The sequence below is a fragment of the Abramis brama genome (assembly GCF_963993115.1).
Source record: "Abramis brama genome assembly, chromosome: 1".
Taxonomy (NCBI): domain Eukaryota; kingdom Metazoa; phylum Chordata; class Actinopteri; order Cypriniformes; family Leuciscidae; genus Abramis; species Abramis brama.
In genome coordinates, this window is record NC_139963.1 from 78,630,573 (window position 1) to 78,644,111 (window position 13,539).

The 13,539-nt window shown below is 36.7% G+C and overlaps 1 protein-coding gene across 1 annotated transcript in view; it reads right to left on the reverse strand.

Annotated features, from left to right (window-relative positions):
• Window positions 1-6,941: 6,941 nt before the first annotated feature.
• The window catches only part of LOC311088217 (uncharacterized protein), a 38,100-nt gene continuing 31,502 nt past the window's right edge, over window positions 6,942-13,539 (reverse strand). Inside the window, exon 3 of the mRNA XM_084122050.1 lies at window positions 6,942-7,928. Coding sequence (XP_083978176.1) covers window positions 7,922-7,928 — 7 coding nt within the window. The 3' untranslated portion in view covers window positions 6,942-7,921. The remainder of the gene's footprint in view (window positions 7,929-13,539) is intronic.

A 13,539-nucleotide genomic window follows, 5' to 3' on the forward strand; every position in this document is an offset into this window, starting at 1 on the left:
TCCCACATATGGTTTTCCCTCATACTTAATTAAGACAAACTGTCCTTCCGTGTATCCTTCATTGGAAATGGTGTCTGAATCCTCAGCTTGGGCCTCTCCAATTGATGCACTTGATTGGGCACATGCATACAGCACCTGAGTAGAAGAGCTTCAAAAGGACAGATTTATATGTTAGTGACACGACTGTCTGCAGTGATTGCAATAACTAGCTTCTACTCCATCAAATTGGGTTTGCCCAATTTACAAATATGTAGGGTTTATACTGACTGGGCTTGGGGCTCTCTAGTGGGCAAGCTGGATGGGGAAGAAGGCACCTCTGTAGCAGAGCCACCATCACTTAAGTCAAAGAAAGAGATTTGTTTGTCAGGGAAATGTTTGTTTGCAGTGAAATGTTATCACCAGAATGTCCTAAAGTTAGCTACCCTTACGAAAAATAAGTTTATTCAAGTGTGCAATTAGTATACTTCTTTTAAACTAAAAATAAGAGTATACTTTCAGTCTACTTTTTATATACTTCTCAGAAATATACTTTATGTACTTCTCAGAAATATACTTCAAATTGCACTTAAGTATACTTGACATATACTGACAGAAATGTCTAAGTATATTTGGCCTATACTTGTTGATCGAGATATAATTAAAAGTATAATTAAGTATTCTAAGTATTCTTGCCTTGTACTTGTATTTACTATTTTGATTCAGTAGCTTATCAAATACTTAAAATATATATATATATATATATATATATATACATTACACACCGTCTTATAAACTAACATGTTCAGGTTTATACAGTAACAAACTTTCGGGTGGAATAGCTTATAGAGTAAATAAAATAAGGAAATAAGTTTATTCAAGTGTTCTATTAGTATACTTCTTTTCAACTAAAAAGAAGAAAGCATACTTTCCGTCTACATTTTATATACTTCTCAAAAATATACTTAATTACACTTAAAGGGATAGTTCACTTTGAAATTAAATTTTGGTATGTTTTATCTTACCTGAAGGGCATCCAAGATGTAGGTGTCTTTTTTTCCGCAGTGGTTTCACTTTTGATATTTTTAGGTCAAACCGTTCTTGTCTGACAGTCATATAATGCAGGTATATGGATTCTGTCTCAAAGAGCATGCACAAGTCCAAATTAAAACAATTCCCCATCGTCCAAATTAAACAATTCCCCATCGTAAGTACACATTGATGGCCTAAGACACGAAACGAGCGGTTTGTGTGAAAAAAAACTAACAGTATTTATATCGTTTTTACCTCTTATAACACAACCACGTCGAAGTGATCTGAAGTCGCGGGCGCTTCCTGCTGTGTGACGTGTGCGCAGACTGGTGCATAGATGTATATACACTAGATGTCGCATAAAGACATTCGTTCCAATGAACTGCCGTAGCCAAGGCTTTATTCTATTTTTCTGTATTTTTTTGAGAATTTTTGCTTTTTTTTTTTTAGTTTTATTCAAGTTCTCACTTTGAGAAACAAGTGCCGGACAGTCACACCATATGAGTTTTGTTATGTTTGGTTGAAAATTCTGAAAAAATTAGTTATGAACTGTTTTAATGTTGAATATGTTCACATAAAGCATAATGTTCTGCACAATATTGAGAAGGTTTTTGGCAAATATATTTTGTATTCATACATGTTTGACACTGAAGACAGCAAAACTGCCATGTCACATCACCCACCCATATATCTTTACTTTAATATTTCTTTCAATTAAAAACTCTTTAATCCAATTATATAATTTTCCATCTATTCCAATTTGATCTAATTTCATCAACAAACCCTCCTTCCATAACATATCATAATCACAGAAAACTGCTATTAGAGTTTCTTTATTCATCAAAGCTTTGCTTATATCTGATTATTATTAATAATTGAGTCCATTGTTCCCTTTCCATGTCTAAAACCATTTTGATATGGGGAAAAAACATTATTCTCGATCTGTAATAATTTTTTCCATTACTTTCCCTAGATGTGATGTTAATGCTATCGGTCTGTAGTTTAAAGGAATACTTGGATCTTTACCTGTTTTTTTAATGGGAATTATTACAGCTTCTTTCCATCTCTTAGGTAAATATAAACTCTTACTGTTATAAACTCCAGAATGATTTTAAGAGATTCATCACTTAAAGGGTTAGTTCACCCAAAAATGTAAATTCTGTCAGTAATTACTCTCCCTCATGTTGTTCCAACCCCGTAAGACCTTCGTTCATCTTCGGAGCACAAATTAAGATATTTTTGATTAAATCTGAGAGCTGGATCACTCCTCCATAGGCTTCTAAGACATTATAACTTGCTGGCCCAGAAAAATCTATTAAAGACGTCGTTAATATAGTCCAAGTGACTACAGTGGCTCAATCTTAAGTTTATAAAGTGACGAGAATACGTTTTGTGCGCAAAAAAAAAAAAAAAACGACTTTATTCCACTATTCATTTCCTTCTCTCTGGGCCTCGAGTGAGTTCACGTAGTGTTTTAGCGCAGCGCTTCTGTGTTATACGTCACACGTAGGCTCACTATTGGCCGACGCTGGTCATGTGTGTGACGTATAACACAGAAGCATATAAAATAAAGCATAAATTAAAGGTGTTTTTGTAAATGCATAAGATACTGTTACAATTATGCATAATGACTAGAAATGCAGTTCTATACTTCAGCCTAATCGCTTAGTGTACACGCAGCTGCAGCGACAGACACAGACTCAACATCAGAATGTTTCTGTAGTGCTGCTGGTGAGGATTATGATTTTTGAGCAAATTAGGAGAAGCTGGCTAAGCTATTCACTTAAAAGCAATGCACTCTTCAGCTTTTGCTGTAAATTGTTTTCAGTAAAAGAGTACAACTTAATCAGAAGTGGATTAAATGCATCATCCCTTTTAAACACCTCTAATAGATACAATAGTGACAGACATTAAATACTTCTCAATCATACTGGTTTGCACTCCTGATGTAAGCCACCAGGAGCAAATGTCTGTTGTCTTACGGACGCAGTGGCGGAACTAGAGTTTTATACATGGGGTGGCCAGGGGGTGGCCACTGCTACTTTCGGGGGTACACAGTACACACACACACACACAGTGGAAAAGCTTATGGAAGGAATTGGGTCACTCTGTTTGTGTCTATAAGTGTTGAACATCCAAAATATTTGCAGAAAACAAAGCTTAAGCACCAAGGAGATAAGATACCGTAGCATGTGTCTGTTATGTACTGCTGCGTTTATTTACAAAAAAGCTCACATTTACAAAAAAAAAAAACTGTTTTTTTAATTGTACTAGAAAAATGTAAACAATTGTATTGCCCATCAATATAAAATCTTATCCTAGGAAGATTTAATACAACATAATTCTTTCTTTATAATAATTTATAATTATTCTTTCTAATTATAATTATTTTTTTGTGTTCATTTTTGGGTGAACTATCCTTTTAATCTGGCAAAATCATCTCAACTTAAATTCCTGAATTGGGTATGTGATTGACTGCCTGTGTCTGGTAGATGCTCTGACCTGTTGCTGGTCCTGAAGTCTGACCACACTGACTCTGACTAGCCAGTGGTGATGCAAGGGCTGGGGTCTGTTTGCAGTGATCTGCCTGTTAGTCATTTTAAGCCAAAATGGGGGTCAACCTTGAACAAATTGCAACAGAAGCAAACTCAACAGAAGCAAGAGATTGGGTTTGGGACTGGGTCTGTGGGACTGTTTCTGGGGGACGAGTCTGAGGGAAGAACAGGAGACAATGGTAAGGAGAATGCAAAGGACAAAAGGTAAAATAAAAAGTGAATCCCCAGAAAAAGTTTTCGAAACTTTCCCCTAATGGGATTACTTTTTTTCCTTACTCAGGACATATTGAGGATACAAAATTATTTGAGTTTGCTTCTGTTGCAATTTGTTTAACCTTTTTTCATAAAATGACTGGACTATGTTTGTGCTTATTTAAAAAGTACTCTGATATCTCTCCCTTTCTTTTCATGTTTAATTGACCCTGTTCAAAAATATGACAAATTTAAAATATGATTCCAATCATAATTATATTCTAATCATCATCCAATTACCAACATTTTTATCTTAACTCTTTCTCGCAGTAGCCTATTAAAAAAAAAAAAAAAATGGTGTTTTTGGTAATTTTCACAATTTCATGGCACCCCAGAATATTTTGTTGTATGAATATCTGAACATACCAAAAGAATGAACAGACAAAAAAAATTTTTATTCTAGCTTTGTGCGTCTTTTTTTATCAACACTTGAATGTTGGCAAGTTTCATAAAAAGCAACATGAGCAAAAAGCTGAGAAAATCGCATTTTTATCAAAGACTACATCTAGATCAGATTCAGAATGATGATCAAAACACAGCAGATCGAGTCCATCAACACCCTACACCCATAAAGCTTCATAGTCCTATGATCGCATTATGATATCACTTGTTTCTGCTCTTCTTTGCCTGCGTTTTGATCTCCTATCCTCACATTAGCTAGAACATTTGTATACTGTAACGTAGCCTACACACGGCAAGGTACTGCATATGCGTGTATTAGGCCTAATGTAGGCTATTCGGAGCAAACCACCCTGATGCTAAACCTTAAAAACTTACTTCAAATATGATGTTTTCTTATTCGGTGAAGTTCGGTATCTTGCAACCATCTCTCGTCCTCTGCTCGTCCGTTTGAAAACTGCGCGCGCGCCGCGCTGCCGGCGAACGTAATTTTTTTTTTAAATCAGCAACTGCCAGTAGCAAATAAAATTTTGGGGTGGCACCCGGGGTGGCCAATCGCATGTCAGGGGTGTCCAGTGCCACCCCGGACCCCCCTCTGGCTCCGCCACTGTACGGACGGTCAGTCTCAATGACGTTCCAGAGATCAAGGAGCATTTCATTGGTTTCCCTGTAGCTGAAGCAACCACCGGTGAATGCTTGTCAAAGCTGATTCTTGAAAAGCTGGAAGAACACAATCTTCAGTTTGATGATTGCAGGGGTCAAGCGTATGACAATGGATCTAACATGAAAGGTAAACACAAGGGTGTCCAGGCAAGGCTGTTGAAGAAGAATCCTCATGCTTTTTCTGTGCCATGTGGTGCACACACACTAAATCTGGTTGTGGTGATGCAGCCAAAGCTTCTTCAGATGCAATGAGTTATTTTGGATACCTCCAGAAAATCTACTGCCTTTTTTCAGCAGCTCCTCAAAGGTGGGCAATTCATGGATGCGTTGAAGATGCTAGAAGTGACATTCTTTTACATGGTTGTAGACGCTGTCAAATCTTCTGTTGAAGACAGGCTTGTTAGTTTTAGTGAAGTGAGAGACAAGTTCAGCGTGCTCCTCAACTTCAAGAGTCTAACACTAGGTGAATTGGGAGCACAATGTGAGACACTTAGTAAAACTCTATCGACAAACAAAGATGCAGACATCAGTGGAAGGGAACTTGCTCGAGTTGACAAACTTCCCACAACTGCCGTCAAGCAAAATGACCCTGCATAGCCTCCTGTCATGTATTCACACTCAGTAATTTACCCCAATCTCTGGACAGCTCTTCGAATCGCATTGACCTTAGAAGAAAGAAGCTCTTCATAGCGCGAACTAATCCACACACACCTGAGATCCACAATGGCCCAGGAGCGCTTATCAGGACTTGCTATTCTGAGTGTCAACCACCAAACATGCGAGACTGTGTCATATGATGAGGTGATTGACGACTTTGCAGCAAAGAAGTCACGCAAAGTAAAAGTCTAAATCTGTAGACTTATATTTTATTATAGAATTTATTTATTTTTTATTTGATTTAGTTTTTATGTACAATTTATTTATATTATATGTGTGTCATGTATATATGTTTAGTTTCATTTTTCAAGCTCACTTGCACTCGTTTGTTTAAATTCATGTAAATATTTTTTCATGTGTACGTTGAATGTTACACTTAATACACTTAAATATTGAGCAATCTACAGCGTAATTCTTTTTTATATATACTGTGTATAATTTATATATATATTATATTTTTTTTATGTACAATTCATAAATTTCATTTTATTTATTTGGGTTTCATGTAAATATTTGTTCATATGTATGCTGAATGCTACACTTAATACACATTTATAAACTTAAATATTGAAATTGTCGTCTCATGTGCTTTCTCTTCCTTCATAACAGTGTAATGACAGTTTTTTACTCCGGTGGGGCCAATCTTCATGATCTTGCCTAGGGCCCCACAACCCCACGGGCCGGCACCGGCAGTACGAGTGCTAAACCGAGGGTAACACGGTTTGACGCCATTGACTGGCGACTCCCTCACACGTCCTTGGTTAAAATCGCAATTTTCTCACGGTTTACAAATAGTTCGAAACATTTGGGATATTAATCAAATAAACAAAATATATAATAATGACCTAGTGGTTTTTGGATATTTTACTGCAAAATTCTTCCATAGTGCACCTTTAATCTTGTGTTCAGTCTCAGTCACCAGCTGGTGTGCCCAGGTCGGCCACTAGAGGGCACTCCTCCTCTGACCTTTGCCACTCAGCCATGAACTTCAGTCCCCATAATCCTTTGCCTGGACTCATCATGAATTATTGCTTTCACCTGTTTGTCATTATTGTTTGTCTCAGCCTATTTATACCATGTTCTCTGTTATTTCTCATCGAGGTTTTGTAGTTGTCACACTGCACGTCTGAGCGCTCTCCCTTGCCTCTTGTGTTTTTATTGTGGATTGTTTGCAAGTGTTTTGACCCTTTGTCTGGCATATGACTACAATTCTGGATTTTCCAATGAAGCTGCGCTTGGATCTTACTAAAGTCTCAGAGCGATCCGTGACGCGTTCCCCTCCCAGTCTAGGGGTCGGAGGAGAGGTAACAAAGGAAAAGAAAGTATGATAATGTAGAGATGTAGAAATATGTGCAGAACACACTTCAGCCTCAGTCTCAGAGTGAAAACATAACACAACTTTAAGGAAAAGTAAAAGTATTTATTTCCTTCATATATCAAAAAGGCTTAACAAAAGATGGGAATAAATCTTCAGGAGAGAGTAAGCCCTAAAATAATAACAGAACAGAAGCAACAACACAAACTTCCCTGAGCTTCCTCTCTAACCAGATAATAAAGGATAAACTGGCAAGACAACTAACTGTTGTTGGCACACAGCAAATGAGCGTAGGTCATCACACACACTCAACACACACACTTTTTTTTGCAACATTTTGACAAAAACAGAATTAAAGACAATTATGAAAAAAATCAGTCAAGGCAAATCAAACACAGACACAATAAATTTTATCAGAAAAAATACACATAGATAACATCAGAATCCTAAGCAAACAGAATATTAATATGCACTGTAAGTCAATCAACCAAAGGCTAGATTTAAGGCTTTACAGCAACTTACAGCGACTATCCCTGAGAGCCCAAATCTGCTCCTTATACATTTTCTCTGCTTTAGTTCTGGCATCATATTTCTCCCGAATCCTGTATAATTACATTTCATACCATGTTGTTTTCTCTCTTTGAAGATCTGCCATCATCTTCTTCATTTGTTCTCTCTCACTCTTTTGTTGCTGAACTGAGCAGCTCTTGGACTAAAGATCTTCTTTATCAGATCTACTGTTTCCATCTCCTCTCCTGTAAATCTTCCCAAACTCAACACAATGATGAACACATGAGGTCCAGGTGACAACATGGAAATACATTTCAATATTTATTTTAATGCTTGATCATTCGTCAGTGTCGTGTCAAAGAGACCTGGAGTATCAACAACAGTTACTGGTCGACCATCAACTTCACCAACTCTCTTTTCACAAACTGTCATGACTGAATCTAGTCTTAATTCACTGACAAACTCATCTCTTCCCAGAATACTATTTCCTGTTGCACTCTTCCCATTTCCTGTCTTCTCGATCAGAGCAATCCTCAGACACTCCTGATCATCTTGTTCATCTTCAGCACCTGAAAATCACAGCGGTAGAAAGAAAACTTAGTGAAATGAAGCTCAAACTTTAATATTTTTATGCTGGATTGTAGAAGTTGCAGCTGAATGCTAATTGATTATGAACTGAAAAAAAAACATCAAGTCACTTGCAATGATAATAATGATAATTAAAGCTGCAAGCAGCATTTATCAGGGTTCAAGCATTTAAGGCCTTTAAGCAGATAAGGCAATTTACTAATGAAATATTTGGTTTTTAAGGCTTTTTAACAGTTATAGCGCCACCTATGGTCCGATCTCCATAAAATGTTGCATGCTTGTTCAGAATGTTGTCACATATGCTCACCAATTTTCATGAAGTTCTGAGTTTTTATAGGCTTTTTATAGGATTTATAGGCTTTTGAGTGTTTTTTGCCACACCCATTTCAAAATGACTCTGTTATAGCTACCCAAAGGGTAAATTAACAATTACAATAGGGTTTCAGCACTGAAGTGCTTGAACCCCTAATAATAATAATAATAATAATAATAAACTCAATGGATGGATACTAGGGCTGGGAAAAAATATATTGATTTCCCGGTTTTAATCTATTCTCATTTTTTCGAACCGATATTGATTCTTAAATCCCAATAATCGATTAGTCATCCTGTTTTCAGTTGATAAATGAATGGAACATTGTTGCGCGCATCCCATCCAATAAATTGCAATAATCTTTGTGCTTTGTTACTATTGATATAAAACAAAGTCTCTGATTTCAAATTCCATTTTCTTACGAAATTCAAAAACAAATACCGTTTTGGCGCTGTGGCGTGAGATCGCTCTGGCTCAGCTCAAGAGAAGCACATGATCTTCTCTTCCGCCTTAATAACACCAGTTACAGCGCCAAATAAACATGAATGAGCATCTGAACGTGTGTTAAATGATAGAGTACAACTTATCGAAATCCATATCATGTCACATGGAATCGCTCAATCAGTGTTTCAACTGTGGAAAGATGGTAGTAAAACAGCTTGTAAACAATGTCATGTAACGCCACATTTACCTCTGAAAAACCATATCCAGTGACCATAAACCCGTCAGTCAGCTAGAAAAATTAACTCTAGAGAGGAGCATTTTGCTAAATATATGCACCATATTACATATTCATTATAATTTTTTACTGTTCTTCAATAGGCTATTTAATGCATGTTTGAATAAAGCTGGCAAGTTTTTATGACAGCCACCATTTAAATGTTTATATTTTTTATATCTCCATAGTTTACAGCATTAGTTAAGAGATTTGTTTTCCTTTGAGAAAATTTGACATGTATTATACCCGATATCAAAAATAATCATTACTGAATCGAAATCTAATCGAATTGTGAAATGTGTGTCAATACCCAGCCCTAATGAATACCCAGTGTTATGGAAATAGTTTTTTGTATGCATATTAATGATCTTTCCCTATAATAAATCATGAACTTTCCTAATAAGGCAGAGAAAGGTTCAATTGGCTAAGAGCCTGGGCTATGGCCCCATGTTATCTATGTTATGAGATATAAAGATATAAAGAGGGAGAGAGCCTCCTCTCTGGGCACTCTCACATTCTCCTGACTGACTGTATGACTGTGAGCCTTTCTTGCAAGAAATTAACCATTATAATCATTGATTGAACATTTGTCTCTTATTCAGAATTGTTTATTGTTGTTAATTGAACGTCATTTAAAGGTGTCACGTTGGGTGTTTTTGCTTTTGATCCGTTTCCCGTTCTGTGATTGTCTGTTTTAAAGGTTTATTTGATCCTTCACCTGTTGTCTTGTTAATTACTCATTAGTTAATTTGTCCCAGCTGTGTCTCATTTCCCTGATCTGCTCTGTGTATTTAAGCCCTGTGTTGTCGTATGTGATGTTAGAGTAGATATGTTCTGGCTGCTTTAAGAACAGCGACTTGATGACATCATCAATGTTAGACCAGCCTCAGTCTGCCGCATGGAAGATAGCTGTCCTTTAGTGTGCTTTCATCATAAGCAATCTGCTACATTTCTTGTCTTTTGGGAGTTATCGTTTTTATGTATATTTATGTTAACCCCCTGGGGTCGGCGGTATCACCGGCGATACCAGCTCACTTTTTTTCTTATCAGTACAAAAGAGACTCTAAATAGTCTATTGATTTTGATTTTACATGTAAGTGTTATACATCAATCAAAACGCTTAAATGTCTTTTATTTGTGTACTCTCATAATAAAAACAAAATGTTGTGTTTTTCGTAAAATAAAGAAAATAAACATGATGCGCGTTCTGCCGTCTCTCTCAATGAGAAACTCATTCTGAAACGCGATAGAAAATGACCTGTAACTCAGCGAATCCTCGTCACACAGACTTGAAACGCATGTCTATACAACGCTTCGAGTGTCTATTTTTAAAGTATGTAAGTTATATAAAAAACAAATATTCTCTGTTTATGTAATCCGTATGAAAGCAGCCGCATGTACAGTTTCTCAAACGCTTCCTCATTAACTCTAATGTGACCACGCCCACGCGCGCACGAGCGATTGACATGCAAATGATCCACGCGGAGAAACGCAGACCTGTAAACGCCCTCATCACCTCAAAACAAAGAAACAGAGACTTGGGTAACTTACTCCTCTGCTTTTCATCGAGTTTGGAAGACTGTGTTTGTGCTGTGCTGTTTCACTTGGATTTACCTGAGAAGAATTAGAAGAACGCAATTTGAAGATGAGAAGATTTTTAAATGTTAAACTGGTGGTGCTAGATTAAAATGTATGTTATGAAATGAGATTGTAGTAAAAACATGAACTAAGCCTAATATCGTACATGTCTATGTATCTATAAATAGACAGAAACATGTTGAAATGTGAACTAGACTGCTAGGCAATACATGTCTGACACAATGTTTTTATATTCTATAATAAAACACAGCATGATAAAAGTAGGCTAGTATGAGTGTATACTATGGTGAATATTATAATGTTTAGAACAGTGTTTACTGATAAATACTGTGTTTATGGATATCTGCTGAAACATAAATGTATAACAATAATTAGTTTAATAGTTTTGAGTGGCTTGATCGCTTCAGTAAATGTTATCTGCACGCGTTTGGAAAGCAAAATGCGCCAAACAATCGGCATAATTTTTTTTTTACTCCAAATGTTTATTGGAGATAAATTTATCGTTATGACATTATGAAATGAGATTGAAGTAACATGATTATCAATATATGTTTCTCTAGTGCAGTGAAGTGTTGAAGTGTTCCTTTTTAACGATTTATAGGCTATTGTTATTATTATTTTATGCAGCACAGTACATAGCTTATGCAGTCCATAGCTTATGCTTACAAGGCACAACAAACCTGGTGTTCATTTTATATATATATGTGTGATGTGTGTGTGTGTGTGTGTGTTCTGTACATTTTAAAAAGCAATTTTAACCTGAAAAATGCTCCACTGAGGAGCCAGATGCTCCACTGAGGAGTCCTGTTGACTTCAACATTCACATGAGTCTCTGTACATGAACATGGTAAAGTGAAAAATCAAACACCTTGGAAATGAAAGGTATGTACTATGTTTCAGGAATGGCACAAAGGTGTATGACTGGTTAAGTCTCTGTCTTAAGTTCAGTGTGTTAAATAATGTGCTTTTTTGTAATTTGTTGTGTATATTTGGATTATGTTGTGTTGTAAATAAATCCAAACAATCAAAGAGCCATTCTTTTTTAAATCTCCTCATTCTATGTGCAAGGTTGCTCAGAATGACAGGGCCTGATAGCTCATGATAGGGTCTGATAGCTCCTAATAGGGCCATTAGGGAGGGTCTTTGTCTTTCTCAGGTGTGAAAGAAATTAAATATTCATGATGTTCACACCTCTTCGCATAAAGCTTTCTCACACAAAACATGTCTTGCAAATTTTAAATCAATATATTGTCTTATCTGAATGAGCAGTCAGGATGATTTTCACATAGTTTTGGAGCAAATATTCTAGGCTACATCGTACAATTTTCAAAAGTCTTGTGAAGAAATAATCAATATGGGTTTTATGACCTTATTTCAGTGAGAATTTTTTTGTGTGTTTTCTCAAACCACACATAAATGTCATTATCTCAAAACTACAAACTTTTACATACATGCTGCTGATATATTATTGTAGCAGAGTTTGTGCTGAATACAGTGTAATCAGACTTTAGCCATGAAAATGTCATAAGTAACAGAAATAAGCACAAATGTCAGAGCATGTCAGAACAACTCCAGGGCCCAGAAAACACCTCAGACCCCAGAGGGTTAAGATATGATTCAACTATGTTTGATTGTATTGTGTGTTTAGAGTAAGACTTCATTCGTATCCTTATACTGATATGTGCAGAGGCGCAACTACCCAGTGTCAGAGGGGTATGCAGCAACAACTTTGCGTTTCAGGTTCCTGTTCATAATGGCCAGTGCTGGAATCATCACCATGAAATCTCTTTTGCTTTCTGAAACGTCTCTCTCTAAACTCAGGGGAAGCTTCCATCTCAATGGCTATTCGGCGTGCAATGTCAAGCAATGTTTGGCGATTGTTAAGGGCCAATGGGTGGAATGTGGCCAGGACAAAGGGTTACACCCCTACTCTTTACGAGAAGTGCCATGGGATTTTTAAATGACCACAGAGAGTCAGGACCTCGGTTTTACGTCTCATCCGAAGGACGGTGCTCTTTAACCCCCTGAGGTCGACGGTATCGCCGGCGATACCAGCTCGCTTTTTTTTTATCAGTGTAAAAGAAACTCATAAATACTCTGTTGACTTTGATTTTCCATAGGAGTTTCATACATCAATCGATTCTGTTAAATGTGTATTATTTTTGTGTATACTCACAATAAAAACAAAGTGTTGTGCTTTTTGCCAAATAAAGAAAAATAAACACGAAGCGAGTTCTGCCTTCTCTCTGCCAGTAAAGTCCATTCTCAAACGCGTCCGAAAATGAACTGTAGCTCAGCGAATACTCAGTCAAACAGACATACAGACACACAGGCATGAAGCTTGAATTCTCTCCTTTTAAATGAAGTAATTTATATAAAAAACAAATATTCTCATCTTGTGAAATCTGTATTAAAAGAGAGCGATTCCAGTCGACCTAATTACAGCTGATTCAGATGTAATGTGACTCCGCCCACGGAGAGCGTGCGCTATTCAAACGCAAATGGCTGAGGCAATCCGCGCAATCCTGTGAACGCCCCCATACAGCTCGAGAAAACACACAAGTTTATTCAGATCATTACTTGTTTACACCGTCTCGCAGCGCTGTGAGGAATAATAATAATGGAAAATGTCCCTCAGAAGTGCGGGTATATCGAGGAGCGAGCTGAGGAATACTAGTAAGTTTTTATCCTTCACGAATTTCTTCACGTGGGTTTCTGTTTATGAATGAATAAACTGCAGAGATGCACGCTGTTTACCACAGCTGGCAAAGACAGTTTAAATTTAATTCGCGTGTGTGAATGAATGATGATGTTTTAGCAAACTGTATTGCTATACTGAGATGAGTAAAAATCGACTGAAATATGTTGAAATAAAATGAAGGCTATTTGTATAAGCAACGTATTAAACTGCAAATTAACAATATGCCCTAATATTTCATGAAAACAACGTTACAGTCAGGCG